At 41.7% G+C, this 13412-nt stretch overlaps 1 protein-coding gene across 3 annotated transcripts in view; it reads right to left on the bottom strand.

Moving 5' to 3' along the window:
* The window catches only part of ARHGAP10 (Rho GTPase activating protein 10), a 248895-nt gene that overhangs the window by 132824 nt on the left and 102659 nt on the right, over positions 1 to 13412 (bottom strand). For all 3 annotated transcript variants that reach the window (XM_050946362.1, XM_050946365.1, XM_050946364.1), the window contains exon 4: positions 10686 to 10757. In XM_050946362.1, the coding sequence (XP_050802319.1) occupies positions 10686 to 10757 (72 nt within the window). The remainder of the gene's footprint in view (positions 1 to 10685; positions 10758 to 13412) is intronic.

Raw genomic sequence — 13412 nt, 5'->3', positions numbered from 1 at the left:
TTTTCTTTGGTATTTGCATGAATATAAGTGCTGGAGTGCTTTGATTTGTATTCTTTTTGAATAAGGCTGTTTATTCAATATTCTTTTAAGCAATTGACCCTGTATTGTATCATCTTAATACAGAGAGACCATTTGTATGTATTTTTCTTTCTTTTTATATAAAGCTTTCTTTTAAGACCTGTTGGAGTTTTTCTTTACTTCAGGGAAATTGAGTCTGTACTCACCAGGGAATTGGTGGGAGGAAGAAATCGGGGAGATCTGTGTGTTGGATTTGCTAGCCTGATTTTGCATTCCCTCTAGGGGAATAGGAAAGTGCTTTTGGTTTCCAGGATTGGGAACGGAGAGGGGGAGTCACTCTGTGTAGTTTCACAGAGCTTGTGTCTGTGTATCTCTCCAGGAGCACCTGGAGGGAGGAAGGGAAAAAGGATTATTTCCCTTTGTTGTGAGACTCAAGGGATTTGGGTCTTGGGGTCCCCAGGGAAGGTTTTTCAGGGGGACCAGAGTGCCCCAAAACACTCTAATTTTTTGGGTGGTGGCAGCAAGTACCAGGTCCAAGCTAGTAGCTAAGCTTGGAGGTTTTCATGCTAACCCCCATATTTTGGACGCTAAGGTCCAAATCTGGGACTAAGGTTATGACATGAGTGGCAGTGGTGGGATATAGACAGAATCCAGAAGCCAGTAGGAATATTATATTTTTCTTTTCTCTGCTAAGGGCTTTTTAGCAGAGAGAAACAGTTTGGTTTTAAAAGGGAACCAAAGAGAATTTTTTTTTCTCTGCTCTCTCTGGCAGTTTGTGGCTTGCATGTTAAGCGAGAAGCCATTAAGAGACTGTTAAGGGTCTTTTGTCACACAATAGCCCTCCCATTAGGAGGCAAGTACCAGCACTATATAAATGCAAATAAAGTGGTTTTTCTAGTTTACGCTAGAGGAAGAAAAGGAAAAAGCACTGTTGCTAGGCAGACTTCAGGAGGCAACAGAGAACCTGCAGTTCAGAAGATAAACACCGGAGGGCACCCCAACCCAAGAAAACAGGAACCATGACTTCTAAGGCAAAAATTGAGGCCGAAGAACAAATCAAAGAAGCTGAACACAGGCGACAACTGGAAATAAAACAAAAAGAGATGGAGATGAAAGAAAAGAAAGAAAGCTTTATATAAAAAGAAAGAAAAATACATACAAATGGTCTCTCTGTATTAAGATGATACAATACAGGGTCAATTGCTTAAAAGAATATTGAATAAACAGCCTTATTCAAAAAGAATACAAATCAAAGTACTCCAGCACTTATATTCATGCAAATACCAAAGAAAAGAAACCATATAACTTACTATCTGATCTCTTGGTCCTTACACTTAGAAACAGAAGACTAGAAAGTAGAAACTGCTTCTCCAAAGCTCAGAGAAAGCAGGCAGACAGACAAAAGACTCAGACACTAAATTCCCTCCACCCAAAGTTGAAAAAATCCGGTTTCCTGATTGGTCCTCTGGTCAGGTGCTTCAGGTGAAAGAGACATTAACCCTTAGCTATCTGTTTATGACATTTGAACTTGTGTATGGTCACGAGGTTAAGGGGCCATTACAGCTGGTGAAGCAGCAATGGGAGGGGTTTACGCCTTCTCCAGGAACTAACATTCTGGACTTTGTAAGCAACCTACAAAGCACCCTCCGACACTCTTTAGCCCTTGCTAGAGAGAACCTAAAGGATGCTCAAGAAGAGCAAAAGGCCTGGTATGACAGACATGCCAGAGAACATTCTTTCAAGGTAGGAGACCAGGTTATGGTCTTGAAGGCGCAACAGGCCCATAAGATGGAAGTATCATGGGAAGGGCCATTCACGGTCCAAGAGCGCCTGGGAGCTGTAAACTACCTCATAGCATTTCCCAATTCCTCACTAAAGCCTAAAGTGTACCATGTTAATTCTCTCAAGCCTTTCTATTCCAGAGACTTACAGGTTTGTCAGTTTACAGTCCAGGGAGATGAGGCTGAGTGGCCTGACGGTGTCTACTATGACGGGAAAAAAAGACGGTGGCGTGGAAGAGGTGAACCTCTCAACCACCCTGGAACGTCTGCAGCGGCAACAAATCAAGGAGCTGTGCACTAGCTTCGCCCCATTGTTCTCAGCCACCCCAGGACGGACTGAACGGGCATACCACTCCATTGATACAGGTAATGCTCACCCAATCAGAACCCCACCCTACCGAGTGTCTCCTCATGCCCAAGCTGCTATAGAACGGGAGATCCAGAACATGCTACAGATGGGTATAATCCGCTCATCTACCAGTGCATGGGCATCTCCAGTGGTTCTGGTACCCAAACCAGATGGGGAAATACGCTTTTGCGTGGACTACCGTAAGCTAAATGCTGTAACTCGTCCGGACAACTATCCAATGCCACGTACCGATGAGCTATTGGAAAAGTTGGGACGTGCCCAGTTCATCTCTACAATAGACTTAACCAAGGGGTACTGGCAAGTACCGCTAGATGAACCTGCCAAGGAGAGGTCAGCATTCGTCACCCATGCGGGGGTGTATGAATTCAATGTCCTTCCTTTCGGCCTTCGAAATGCACCCGCCACCTTCCAGAGGCTGGTAGATGGTCTACTAGCTGGACTGGGAGAATTTGCAGTTGCCTACCTCGATGATGTGGCCATTTTTTCAGACTCCTGGCCCGAACACCTACTACACCTGGAAAAGGTCTTTGAGCGCATCAGGCAGGCAGGACTAACTGTTAAGGCCAAAAAGTGTCAAATAGGCCAAAACAGAGTGACTTACCTGGGGCACCAGGTGGGTCGAGGAACCATAAACCCCCTACAGGCCAAGGTGGATGCTATCCAAAAGTGGCCTGTCCCACGGTCCAAGAAGCAGGTCCAATCCTTCTTAGGCTTGGCCGGATACTATAGGCGATTTGTACCACACTACAGCCAAATCGCTGCCCCACTGACCGACCTGACCAAAAAGACCCAGCCAAATGCAGTTAAGTGGACTGATGAGTGTCAAAAGGCCTTTACCCAGCTTAAGGCGATGCTCATGTCTGACCCTGTGCTCAGGGCCCCGGACTTTGACAAGCCATTCCTAGTAACCACAGATGCATCTGAGCGTGGTATAGGAGCAGTGCTCATGCAGGAAGCAACAGATCACAACTTCCATTCTGTCGTGTTTCTCAGCAAGAAACTGTCTGAGAGGGAAAGTCACTGGTCAGTCAGTGAAAAGGAATGCTATGCCATTGTGTACGCCCTGGAAAAGCTACGCCCATATGTTTGGGGACGGCGGTTCCAACTACAAACTGACCATGCTGCACTAAAGTGGCTTCATACTGCCAAGGGGAACAACAAGAAACTTCTTCGTTGGAGTTTAGCTCTCCAAGATTTTGATTCTGAAATTCAACACATCACAGGAGCTTCTAACAAAGTTGCTGATGCACTCTCCCGTGAGAGTTTCCCAGAATCCAGTAGCTAAAAAGTGTTCTTAAAATGTAAAAGTCTGTTACTTATGTACTTAGTAGTATATGTAAAGGTGCATGTGTTGTAGTAATCTGTTTATTTTAAAGTTCTAGAAGGAAATTGCCGCCAGTGAGCTTCCCCACTGTCTGCAATTTGGGGGGCGTGTCATAAACAGATAGCTAAGGGTTAATGTCTCTTTCACCTGAAGCACCTGACCAGAGGACCAATCAGGAAACCGGATTTTTTCAACTTTGGGTGGAGGGAATTTAGTGTCTGAGTCTTTTGTCTGTCTGCCTGCTTTCTCTGAGCTTTGGAGAAGCAGTTTCTACTTTCTAGTCTTCTGTTTCTAAGTGTAAGGACAAAGAGATCAGATAGTAAGTTCTATGGTTTCTTTTCTTTGGTATTTGCATGAATATAAGTGCTGGAGTGCTTTGATTTGTATTCTTTTTGAATAAGGCTGTTTATTCAATATTCTTTTAAGCAATTGACCCTGTATTGTATCATCTTAATACAGAGAGACCATTTGTATGTATTTTTCTTTCTTTTTATATAAAGCTTTCTTTTAAGACCTGTTGGAGTTTTTCTTTACTTCAGGGAAATTGAGTCTGTACTCACCAGGGAATTGGTGGGAGGAAGAAATCGGGGAGATCTGTGTGTTGGATTTGCTAGCCTGATTTTGCATTCCCTCTAGGGGAATAGGAAAGTGCTTTTGGTTTCCAGGATTGGGAACGGAGAGGGGGAGTCACTCTGTGTAGTTTCACAGAGCTTGTGTCTGTGTATCTCTCCAGGAGCACCTGGATGGGGGAAGGGAAAAAGGATTATTTCCCTTTGTTGTGAGACTCAAGGGATTTGGGTCTTGGGGTCCCCAGGGAAGGTTTTTCAGGGGGACCAGAGTGCCCCAAAACACTCTAATTTTTTGGGTGGTGGCAGCAAGTACCAGGTCCAAGCTAGTAGCTAAGCTTGGAGGTTTTCATGCTAACCCCCATATTTTGGACGCTAAGGTCCAAATCTGGGACTAAGGTTATGACAGGGGGTTCCACCAAGCTCTCTCTCCTTGGTCCCCTTCTCTTCTTCATTTACATCTGATCTCTGGGAAATGTCATCCGCAAACATAAATTCAACAACCATCTCTACGCTGATGACTCACAGATCTCTCTCTCTACCCCAGGCCTGTCTCCTCCAGTCCAAATTAAAATCTCAGTCTGTCTCTCTGACGTCTCCTCGTGGATATCTAACCACCAACTGAAGTTAAACCTGGCTAAAACAGCCTCTAATCCCCCCTATCCCTCTCTCCCACCAAAGCCCTGCCAGCATTGTGAATACCACCACGATCCTGCCTTTTGCTGTGGCCTGAAACCTAGGCCTTGTCTACACCACAAAGTTGCAGCGCTGGTGAGGGGGTTACAGCGCTGCAACTTAGGAGGTGTACACATCTGCAGGGCATTACCAGCGCTGCAACTCCCTGTTTGCAGCGCTGGCCGTACACCCGGTCGAACCTCGGGTGTAGAGGATCCAGCGCTGGTCATCAGGTGTAGACACTCACCAGCGTTTTTCTTGACCTCCGTGGAATAAGCAGGTATCCCAGCATACCTGAGGAAGCCTCTCTGGTAATCAAGCAGGTATCCTTCCCCGCGGTTTGCTCTCGCATTCCCCGAACCCCCCCGCAAGCAGGTCTCCTTCCCCGCGGTTTGCTCCGGTGTTCCCCGACCCCCCCCGCAAGCAGGTCTCCTTCCCCGCGGTTTGCTCTCGCGTTCCCCGAACCCCCCTGCAAGCCGGGGAAGGAGACCTGCTTGCAGGGGGGTTCGGGGAACGCGAGAGCACACCACGGGGAAGGAGACCTGCTTGCGGGGGGGGGTTCGGGGAACAGCGCTGCAGTGTGGCCACATCTAACACCACTTGCAGCGCTGGTTGCTGTAAGTGTGGCCACTCTGCAGCGCTGGCCCTATACAGCTGTACTAATACAGCTGTAACAACCAGCGCTGCAAAATTGTAGATGTAGACATACCCCTAGATATCTCTTTTGACTCAGACCTGTCACATCTAGGGTATGTCTAAACCTTGCTGCTTCTTTCTGAAAAACTTCTCTAAGGCTAGGTCTACACTTTGGGAGGGTGTAAGGTGTCAACCTAAGATACGCAACTTCAGCTATGCAAATAGCGTAGCTGAAGTAAGCGTATTTTAGGTCGATTTACCTGGCCGTGAGGACAGCAGCAAGTCAACTGCTGCCGCTCCCCCATCGACTCCGCTTCCGCCTCTCACCGCAGTGGAGTTCTGGGGTCAATGGCAGAGCGATTGGGGATCGATTTTATCACGTCTACACTAGACGCAATAAATCGATCCCCGACAGATCAATCACTACCCAGGTAGTGTAGACGTACCCTAAGATGTGAACTATCCTATCAGGTAGAACTCTGGTCCAAGCTCTCATCAGCTCCTGTCTATATTACTACATAACCTTCCCTCTTGCCTTGGCAAACACAATCTTGCCTTGCTCATATCCATAAGCTACTTGTCTTCTCTTTCATGGCCTTTCAGGGTCTAACCCTTCTCCATCTCTCATTTGCTACTGAAGTATTGATTCTTGCCTTCCATCAGCCCATGAGGCCAGCTCCGTAGCCCGCTTGTTAAATTTTCTAACAATCACATTTGTGCTTTCTCCTATACTGCCCCTCATGCTTAGGAGGAGCTCCCCTTAAAAACCTGCAAAACACACAGAAAAAGATAAATATTCTTTTATAAAGTGTATTTGAAAGTCTTCATAAAATCATCGTCCACTTGTTCACAAAAAAAGCAGTCGGGTAATTCAATCTATGCCCCTTTGCACTTAACAGAACTACTTCCTACAGTTCCCACTAAAGTCTCATCTCATTAACTGATTCATATTTCCTGGGGGCAAGGGGGAAAGCGCAGGACTAAGAGGCATCCATTGACATTTTAAAATCATGCACTAACTTGAGGAATCTCCAAATTCAATATTAAACCACCCCTGATGTCCTTGATGCCCCTGGTCATGCACACCATTTCATTTTCTATTAAATCGACTGACTTTTTGGAATGTTTAAGGCAATGCAATATCCTGACTACCATCAATGGCTGTATAGGTCTTTTTCCTAATACACAACCTAATCCAAAGCCTGCTTAAGTATTTCCATTAACCTCCATAGGCTGTGGCTCAGGTATATACAGCCTATATTTCTTTTTCTGGAATCTCAGAAATGGGTGCAACCAGGAGCAATTTAACTACTAGATTTGTGTGCACAAATGCCACTTACACATGCAAATCAAAATTTTGCAGCATCCAAAATACTGCATTTACAAAAGTGACAGCCCAAGTATTAATTATTTCAGATTTGTTGGAAATATGACTTTATAGGTCTAATGTTGCAGAAACAATTTCACAACAATCCTTCCCTTTAACCATTTCTATTTTTCTTGATTCAGTTAATTACAGAGTCAAGTCAATACTAGGGCTACTGGCAATCAGATCAATTTTTGTGCTGTCTTGTTATAGGAGTAGTAACAATTAAAATTTAATAAAAATATAATATAATATTGGGATCATATTCTAAGAATGATGACAGGTTATTTGCCACAAGATGCTAATTAAATTCAAATTTCCTACCACCCTATATTATTCTGAAAACACATTTGTATCTATTACAGGGTTCTCAAACTGCGGATCATGACTCTAAAGTGGGTTGTGACCCCATTTTAATTTTAATGGAGTCACCAATGCTGGTGTTGGCCCTGGGCCCCAGCAAGTCTGAAGCCCAAGCCCCAACCCCACTGCCTAGGGCTAAGGTTACATGCCAGTGCCCCGCCCGCCCCACCCCCCAGGGTCTCATGCAAAAGGGCTCAGGCGGGGTCAGTCTTCTGTCCCCCCTCTTGGGGTCGTGTAGTCATTTTTGTTGTCAGAAGAGGGTCACGGTGATGAAGTTTGAGAACTGCTCATCTGTTATATCAAAGACATATTGGTTATGATCTACTCACTGAAGTACTCACTAAATTTTCTCTTACACTTTCTGCTTTGTTCTTAATGACACCAGATAATATTCTCTTCCCTGAGCTGCATGACTTCGAGGAAACCTTCATCTTATTTGAACAGGAACCCTTTTATCTGTTTAGGACCTGCCCATAAGCAAGATTTTACAAAATGTAATGTTAATAAAACACTTAGGTTAGACCTAAAATATGGGTTTCCTATCTCATGGGGATCCTTTAAGCATACCATTATTCTAGACATTGTCTCTTTAATTAAACTCATCTAAAATTAAAGATGATGATGTAGTGTTTGGGTCAATCAGACCCTTTACCAGAGTCAAGCCTAAACATGTAATTAAATTCTAAAGAGAGGAAGAAGCCAAAATCAAACAGATAAATTACTGAAGTGAAACAATATAATAAATAGTTTCAGCCTCATTATAGACTATGTGAGATTAGCACATGGGAGGCGGAGGGGGAACAGGAAGAGGATAGAGATGTCGTTGTGTTTACATATTACATTCCCTTGAGTGCTTAAGTATTTGTGCTTTGCAAAAAAACAAACAAACAAAAACAAAAAACTTCCTTCCCCATGTGAAAAACCCCAGTGTATTCTGTTTACATTCAGTTGGGGTTTTTTTGGTTGTTCTTCTTGTTTTTTTTTCCCAACTGTGATGCTTCTTTCCAATGGGTCAATTCGATAAGGGCTCAGAATTGGACCTAATCTATTCAATCCAGACTCATTTATCCATAGGAGTAAAACTATTTAATAATAAGCAGCAGTAATTTAAGGTGAACTAAACATTCTATGTTTGTTTTTTGTAGTGAGCATGTGTATTTCTCCTACAGCAAATATCCATACTGTTCTATATTCAGAAGTAATAGTTCTAACTGTATTACACTTGGAGATGTTGATACTATGCAATGTTATCTTTCCAATACCATAGCTAACATTTCAGCACTTCCATTATACTGGATATTTTTAAAAAAATTCCTGAAAAGTATTCTTCGGGTCTCTGTAAAACCACTTTTTAAAAAAATATGTTCTATTTAAGCTTAAAATTTAGCACTATTCAGTTCTTAATATAGAAGATGTTTTGTTCTAAATACATTTAAAATTCTACAGCTAGAGGCCAAATCCTGAATTTCCTACAGTTTTTATTTTGTCCTTACACAGGTAAAACTGTTTAAAGTCAATATGAGGTTTGCCTAAATAAGGACTGCAAAAAAATGGAGTAAGAGCTTAAAACTTGGCCCAAGGTCATCTATGTTGCTATTATGCTTGTGGAGAAATTACCCTTTCGATAATGTTAGGAAACCCAGGTTTCAATTCCCTTGAAGAAAGCCTTTGTGAGTTTATAGATACAGTACATATATTTACCATGACCCTGAATTTATACAAAGCTTTTCATCCAAAAAAAATCCTGAAGCATTTTTCAAATCTTGTGTACTGAAGGCATATGTACTGGGGTCCTTTTGGCCACCATTGAAGTACAGCCACTTCCAGGACGGAACATGTTAGCTGTTTGACAGTTCACAGTAGTATTGTAGAGGTTGAGACAGGAAGTGAGGAATGATGTATCCAAATGAAATTGTATTGAGAAATTCAGGGGGGTAGAATGCAGTTACACAGTTGACAGGACAAGAAGGGTTAAACACAGGTGAAAAGTACCATGAGATTTTTAATTATCATAAATGATCACGAGCTCTCATCTAAAAGACATAAACACCCTTTACCATCACAAATAGCATGCTGGGGTATTGGTTCAATACTGACCTTTGGCGGTCAGAGGCTAACTATGGCATCACTAACTAGGTTTTTTTTTCCCACCTTAAAAGAAGCCCAATTACTGAGACAACTTTTAAAATATGCTAGACAAAAACCCTGCTTAACTTGTGAGCTCTGACAAAACTCTCATGGACCCCAGAAGATTAAGTGAAGGCAGAACAGATGTTCAGTTTTAATTGTTTACGATCCAGGATGGAACATTTTCCCCTCATGTACTGTGAAGAGGTATTCTTGTTCTGAGTTTAAAGTGAATCAGGAAGCAACATTTAGAGACTCAATAAAAGAGAAAGGGCTCTTCACTCTGGTGCTGCACAAAGTGGAATTTCACCTTCCTGATGGAAAAACTCAGCAACCGAAGTTCAGGCAGGAGGAAATGGACCTGTTGTACTACAGAAGCACTAACTTTTGACTGGAGAGATTTTGGCTGAGGTGAGAGGGTTTTTTTTTTTTTATTTTTGTTTTTTTTTTATTTTTTTTTACAGACAATTTGCCTTTCTTGCAAGTTCTTGCATTTTGCTGCAATTGCTGTAGAAGAAAAAGTGTAAAAAGTGTTTTCTGTATTAGAAACTATTTTGAAAATTCACCATGCCTGTGTTCCTGGTAAGGCAGATTTAAGCATTTTAACCCTTAATTGAAATTTCACTGTAATTTTTTAGATATCACTTCCAAGGGTCAAGCTCTGACATCTGCAGACTGATTACACAATTTATTAGGGTGAGTTTTAGAAATGTACACAATGAAAGACAGTGTTAAGAAGTTTTTCTTAGGGCTTTTTTGTTAGTTTAAAAACTGTCTTTAGGAGGAAAAGTTACAAGGAGGTAAACTCTGTATCTTATTTCCATCTGTAAAGAATGTCTTTAAAGAATGGTTTAATATAAGGAGTTCAGGCTTCATTATTAAAGATAAATATGATACAGACAGGAGAGACAGACATCCTTAATCACAAAGGGCCAGGAATTCTTTGGAACAGGCTGAGACAAGCCAAACTCTAAACTACCCACCCTCCCAATCCACCACCTCAAACAATTTGGAATAATTATATTTTTAATAAAAAGTTATCAATTCTAATTTCAACAATGGGAAATATAAAATGAAAAGGTATGAGGAGGAATTCTTGAGGTTGTTAACACGTAGCAGGCTTTTAAATATGCAAGTAAGTGGACGTACAGCAGAAGATTATGGTCACCCATTAGCAACATGAGAATGCTCTTTGTGGCATTTATTTTATCCAAGACAGAAAGTCAAGGGAGGGAGGAGAGGGAAAGAGAGAAAAGGATACATTCCTCCCCTCTCGGGGCATATTTCCCATTTTTTTCTGAACCAAGTTTTCAAAGAAAAAAAATTGGCACATAAAATAATATAAATACCAGCATTTCTCTGTACTCTGCCAAATGGGAGTCATGAGGATACTGTGACCAAATAGAGAAATTAAACTCATCTCTTTAAAAAAGGGCAAACAAATAAATTAGAAACGAACCTTTACAGCTCCTAGCTGCTCCTTCCTAAATTTTTCCAAAGGTTTGATCAGAGTTTCGGTAACACTCAGTGCCTAGAGAAAGAAAAACAACAACGTATATAGCATGTTATCCACAGAGGAGGAAGGCAAGTCATTTAGTTTACCCTCTCAACTGCAAATAATACAAAAAAATTAAAACTCCAAAGTATCTTTTTCAAAAGCACTTAAGTAAGTTAGGAGCCTAAGCCCCATTTCCAAAACCCATATGGATCCTAAATCACTTAAGAGCTTTTGAAAAAATTATTCCTCAGCTCATCTTGAAGCAAACGTTAAAATACTTCCAAAGTTGAGCATCATGAACTGTACAAATATTCTGATGCAAATACAATAGTGAAGGTTTGGCTGAGGTTTCCTCCAGTCCTTCTGAACAAGGCAATGGCCTTTTAACAATTGAGCTTTGTCTCATTCATTAACAAAACCTTTCATTGCATTTTTTCCTTATAAATTCCAACTATTTAATTTTACTCGGGGGCATCAGATCACGTTATTGCAACAAATGGAGAGCTGAACAGCAAATACACTCTTCATTTACAGTCAGTAGTCCCACCTGCCAATTAAGTCTTGCAATATATTTCTCATATACTGTACTAAGATTAATTGTACACAAAAAACACCCTACATTAAAATAAAATTATTTAGGTTGCAAAGTCATATTCTCAAAACTTAGGAAATGACAGATTTACAGTTGTCTTCATTTCACACTCTACATATTCATCCTGTGCACTGAAAAACAGCAGTTTTTGCACAGGAACATCAGGCCCCAAACTCTGTCATCTCCCCCAAAAGCTGGAGAAGCTCCTGCTCTACATTGTGCCCCCAGAGTGGTGGACATGGTTGAAGTCAAGCGCTGGGAATGGAGAAGTGAAAGGGAGAGGGAGCCTGGCTCAGTCCACATCGCCACACATACTACAGATACTCCAGTGACTACTAGCTGTTTCCAATGCAGCAGTGGTCATGTGGGCCTCACTCTTTAGAAAATTCATGTCTTTAGTATTTTGACAGGCCGCAAACATTTTTCTGAGAAATGAAAGCAGAGTAAGGAAATGGCAATTTTAACACTTTATAATTGGGTGAACTCTAAAATCAGTATCATGGGTCAAGCAAAAGGCAAGTCTCTAGCCTCAGGGCTCTGTCCCTGCTGAATATTAAAGGCCTGCTGTTTACAATGGAGATGCGAGAGCTTCTCATAAAAGGCCTACAAAACTTTTATAATGGAAAATGTTACATAACCTAAATATAGGGGTTGCTACGAGCTCTCTCTAGGATACCAAAGTGAGGGAGCAAGACACTAGCTCTCCCGCGCCCCCGGGAACAGAGCTCAAGTAGGCTGAGAGGCTGGAAGCAGAGTTATAATCTGGAGCAGGAGTAGGCAACCTATGACACGTGTGCTGAAGGCGGCACACGAGCTGATTTTCAATAGCACTCACACTGCCGGGGTCCTGGCCACCAGTCTGGGGGAGGTTTTACATTTTAATTTTATATTAAATTAAACTTCTTAAACATTTTAAAAACCTTATTTACTTTACATACAACAATAATTTAGTTATATAATATAGACTTATAAAAAGAGACCTTCTAAAAACGTTAACATATATTACTGGCATGTGAAACCTTAAATTAGAATGCATAAATGAAGACTCGGCACACCACTTCTGAAAGGTTACTGACCCCTGATCTGGGGCAACCCAGCACCAGACTTGGGGACCTGGGTTGCCCAGTCACCCCCTGAAGCTCAGTGCTTGCCAGGAAGACAATACACCATGATGAGGGGAAACCAGCTGTGTAGGGATGATTGTGAGGTAGCTAAGGAACTCTCATAGGTTCAAATGAACTTCAAATGAGCATCTAAACACTATTCACCAACAGTAAGATTGTAAAATATAAGATTATTAAACAATAAAAGTAAGATCGTAAAATATAAGATTATTAAACAATAAAAGTCAAAACTGAGGTGCAGCAACTTGTTGCAGCAAAGGAGAATTATAAATTAGCAAAACTTATTAGGAACTTCAAACAAACAGGTGAGTAAACAGTTAACTGGCCTCATGACATGTTCAACAGTTCAATTAAAACAGCACTGAGCCAAGCCTAGCATTTGTTGGAATAAGGGTTTTACATTGTAAAAGAAAGGACACAATTAAATACTGTAAAATTTACCCACGTTGATCGGGGTATGGAAGGTAAAGTACTTGTAAAGGAAATTGATCTCTGACGACTTTCTTCTATATTTTTTTAAATAGCTTTTCCCTTGTCCTTCACAATATGAAGATTTTCCTTACCCTCTACATGGCAAGAAGAATTTTACCCTCATTTAACTGCATATATCAATCATAATCTACTCCTAATAAGAGAAGACAAAAAGACTTGAAAAATTCACATCCCCAAGCACTGAGTTAAGCTAACCTAACCCCCTATGAAAGGACACCTAGGTTGACTGAAAAATTCTTCCGTGGACCTAGCTGATCAGGGAGGTGGATTATCTACACTGATGGAAAAACTCCTTCCATCGATGTAGGAAGCATCCACACATGCCATTAGTACTCTGCATTAGATTGGAAGAATTTGCTCTTCAGTGACCTCTTCTGGTGCGGTTAATATGCAGCACTGGCTGGCTCTGGAGGAAGCATGGTCTTGTCCTCCCACCATCTATGAGTGGCAGGCCGTAGGAAAAAAAAGAAAACTAGAGAT

Source organism: Gopherus flavomarginatus, chromosome 3 (genome assembly GCF_025201925.1).
Source record: "Gopherus flavomarginatus isolate rGopFla2 chromosome 3, rGopFla2.mat.asm, whole genome shotgun sequence".
NCBI lineage: Eukaryota > Metazoa > Chordata > Testudines > Testudinidae > Gopherus > Gopherus flavomarginatus.
The sequence above is the reverse complement of the archived record's forward strand: the minus strand, read 5'-3'. Positions and strand labels throughout refer to the sequence as shown.